Raw genomic sequence first — 3,477 nt, 5'->3', positions numbered from 1 at the left:
TAATGTATCACAAAAAACAAACTATATATGTTGTAAAAATTAAATTTATTTATTATTTTGAAATGTTAATATAAAAAATAAAACTTAATATTAAACATCCAAAAAATAACTTATATCAATAAATTTACTAAAATAATATGATAGATGCTACTAGGTATAAAATGTACTTAAATAATAAGGCAATATTATTTAAGGAAAACAATATTTTTACTTATAAATCCTGTAAAATACTAAAATAATATATGTTAAAGTATATTTTTTAAACACATGTAATATAAGTTAGAGTCATTTAGGTGTATAACCATAAAGGGTTGGTAATAAGGTAACTGACCATGTTGTTTTGGCAAATTATGATAAAGGTGAATATTCCATTTATACCCCTACTATTAGATCGATAGTATTAGCTGACATTCTCTGTGCTCATGTGCTTAACCTATGCTCCCCTATTAGCTACTAGAGAAAGACCTACTCCACGCAAGCAATGATGTCTGAGATTTGCTATTTTCTATACGCTTCTTCATCGGGAACTCAAAACGCTTCAATTGGTTCTCGACTTACTAAAAATAAAAGGTAAAGCGGAGGTGGTCATCTTTAAACGAAGATAGTGTCGTCTCCCATAGTTGACATCAGAGAGAACGTAGATCGAAATAATATGGACTCAATACCGGAAATAATGTTTGCTGCCGGAGAAGAGCCCGTCGGAGTCAGGGTTCTGACCTACCAATCATCTCGAGCGATAAAAAAAATAATCAAAGGGCTTGATGAAGAAGAAATACTCTCTATACGGGCGTCGTCTTTTGGGAAGATAATCGACATCGGAGAGAAGCCTTTGTTTTCGGGGAGATTCACGAGGTACATGATGTCAAGACAGCTGAAGGTGAAGAAGAAGCACGAGGTGTGGTTTAGGTTTGCCGGTCAGCCGATTAGGTTCTCGTTGAGGGAGTTTGCAATAGTAACTGGGCTTCCATGTGGTAAATTTCCACCAAAATCGAAGATGAAGATGAAAGAGACTATTACCGAGAAGCCATACTGGCCTTCGTTGTTTGGGAAAGTGGAGGTTGTGACTGTATCTTCCGTAATCAAGATGCTTCGCCGGAGAACCGTGACGGATAGAGAAACCCGGATTAAGTTTGCATGTCTGGCTATTCTCTCTTCTGTCCTGCTGCCTACAAGCCTGAATATGAAGATCTCCAGAGAGCATGCTGAGGCCATTGAGGATATGGATGACTTCTATTCATTCCCGTGGGGGAGATTGGCGTACGAAATGCTGATGAATAGTATAAAAGAAAGAGATGAGATCTCACTGTCACAAAACACTATTGCCGTGAAGGGCTTTGCTCTAGCTCTTCAGCTAGTACTGGTAGAAGCTGTACCCTCTTTAACAGAAGTAGTCCAAGAAACATGTTCCTCTTCAGAATCAGAAAGCGCCGACGATGTTGAGGAAGGGTCTGAAAGGTCATCCAAAAAGCAAACGCTAAGCCCTGCTCACGCCCGTAACCTCGACAAGAAAACCGAGGTTTGTGTAATAAACAATTCATTTCCAAGAGCTACCGAAAATATATATGAAGTGTGATTATTATGTCCGTAAATGAGAGTAACATGTGTTGCTCAACTGGTGGTTTATGTTGCATTGCAGGTATATGTGAAGAGCATAATTGATGAAGATCCAACCCGACCATTGGATGAGAGTACACTCGGTTGGTATGATGAGGTGGAAGATGTTGGGGTGGACAATCTAGTGAAGCTTATAAATCAAGGCTATAAGTTTTGTGCCTCTATGTTTAAAGGTGGAGCGACAAAGGCAGATGTGCAGAGGATGAGAGAGGATGCAAAAGAAAGAGCTAAAGAGAAGAAAAGTAGAAAAGCACCAGTGAACCCAAGCACTGTAGATGGAGGAAATTGTGAAGCTGCTGCTGGTTTGATGGATATGATAAAGCCGGATCTGATGAGGATTGATGGGAATGTGTCTTCTACAATGAGAGCCGTTAATGATATGATCACAAAGATAGGAGTGTGGCATGGGGCCATAAAAACAGAGGTGGGAGAATGGATGGGGATAATAAAAGAGGAAATTCAAGGGCAGATTAGCTTGGCTCTTAAAGAAGCAGAAGGAACATCAACACATCCTCCAGCAGTTCCTATAGTCACACCACCTGCCCCGAGAAATCCAGTAGGTGGAGGAAGTGTAGAGGATAGTTTTATCGGAATACCATTCGAAACGTTATGGGAAGCATCGAACAGTACAAGACGCCTCTGCGCCAGAACATCCAGGTTCAGGTGAGTATGCAACTAACTAATTTACTAATAATGTAATTCTCGGGTAATTATTTAATAGAATATTTGAAACACACAATTAGGAGGTCGGCGTTGCTGACGGACGTCAAAACGTTGGAGCCGAAGCCAACGTCACTGTTGATCCACAGAACGACGGGACTGCTCTATCAGCATCGAGCCACACTCATATGAGGAAGGATGGAGTCAATGAGATAAATGTCAGTTTGTAAGCTCATGGTGTCTTACTAGATATAGGAGATGGTGATTGAGTTTTTTTTGTAAAAACTAAATGACATAATTATGGTTACTAGGTACCCGACAATGAGACAAAGGAACAAGTACCCGAAGCTCCTAGTTTTTCACTCGGTCTCACTCAGCAGGAGAAGAGTCCTTGTAATGAGCAGTTAGGGGCAGTACGGCTAGCTGCAGATCTAAATGTTGGGCATGACGAAGGCGAGGAGAATGTGGAGGGAAATAACGTTTGTAGGAAAAGAAAGAGACAAAAAAATTTCCCTCCAATTTAATGGCCGATTACGAATGCGGACATAACATAGTGGGTCATGGTCGTCAAGCCCATGTGTTGCTGCTTGTGTCGCCAGACAGTGAAGTGACTATAACCAAGTTCCAGCAATTAGGGGAGAAGCTTCTGAGCTCATTGTAAGTTAATCATAATCTGTCTATGCGAGCAGGATTGTAATAACTAAAACCTACTATTACATGTATATCCATAATCAAATATGTTTATCCAGACTTTGTTATAATAACCGGATTAATCATCATTAATGTATATCCAGATTTTGTAATATAAACCGGATTGAAGAAGGGGTTTTAACACTATGCTTTATATTGTAGTGTTATCAATGTGGCTGGACTATCTGTGTCGGATAAGGACATTAAGGACATCGCTGAAAGATCCCGTCCTCTCTCCGCGAAGGTTGTCGATGTAGTCACCCGTATACTCCGTACAGTTCAAGACAAATAGTCAAACAGTGGAGGGAGTAAAAGAGATGAGTTCTTGATACCAAATTTTTTGCATCTCTGTCAAGAAATTACTCTAAGTTCGCCAAGTGCAGGAACAAAGAAGGTCACATGTTCCCAAAAGGTACATTGGATTTTCTATACAATATAAAGGATTCAATATGTATGATACGTCAGTTTTACCTGCCATTCAACTTTGACAAAAAACACTGGGTGGGAGTTTGT

The 3,477-nt window shown here is 39.8% G+C and overlaps 1 protein-coding gene across 1 annotated transcript; it reads left to right on the top strand.

The window, feature by feature from the left end:
• The first annotated feature begins 652 nt into the window (after positions 1-652).
• Positions 653-3,256, top strand: LOC125588294. The gene is made up of 6 exons (XM_048759575.1): positions 653-1,516; positions 1,637-2,170; positions 2,358-2,492; positions 2,586-2,757; positions 2,874-2,931; positions 3,127-3,256. Exons 1-6 carry the CDS (start codon positions 653-655, stop codon positions 3,254-3,256), a joined length of 1,893 nt encoding a protein of 630 aa, XP_048615532.1.
• Positions 3,257-3,477: the final 221 nt, after the last annotated feature.

The sequence above is a fragment of the Brassica napus genome, chromosome C6, assembly GCF_020379485.1.
Source record: "Brassica napus cultivar Da-Ae chromosome C6, Da-Ae, whole genome shotgun sequence".
Classification (NCBI taxonomy): domain Eukaryota; kingdom Viridiplantae; phylum Streptophyta; class Magnoliopsida; order Brassicales; family Brassicaceae; genus Brassica; species Brassica napus.
Note: the sequence above shows the minus strand (reverse complement) of the source record. Positions and strands in the feature narration are given on the sequence as shown.

Excerpts from the sequence above, each read along its gene's own strand:
- LOC125588294 (XM_048759575.1), top strand. The coding sequence starts at position 653 with ATGGACTCAATACCGGAAATAATGTTTGCTGCCGGAGAAGAGCCCGTC. Across the intron at positions 1,517-1,636 it reads ACCTCGACAAGAAAACCGAG|GTATATGTGAAGAGCATAAT; the intron begins GTTTGTGTAATA and ends GTTGCATTGCAG. Across the intron at positions 2,493-2,585 it reads ATGGAGTCAATGAGATAAAT|GTACCCGACAATGAGACAAA; the intron begins GTCAGTTTGTAA and ends TATGGTTACTAG.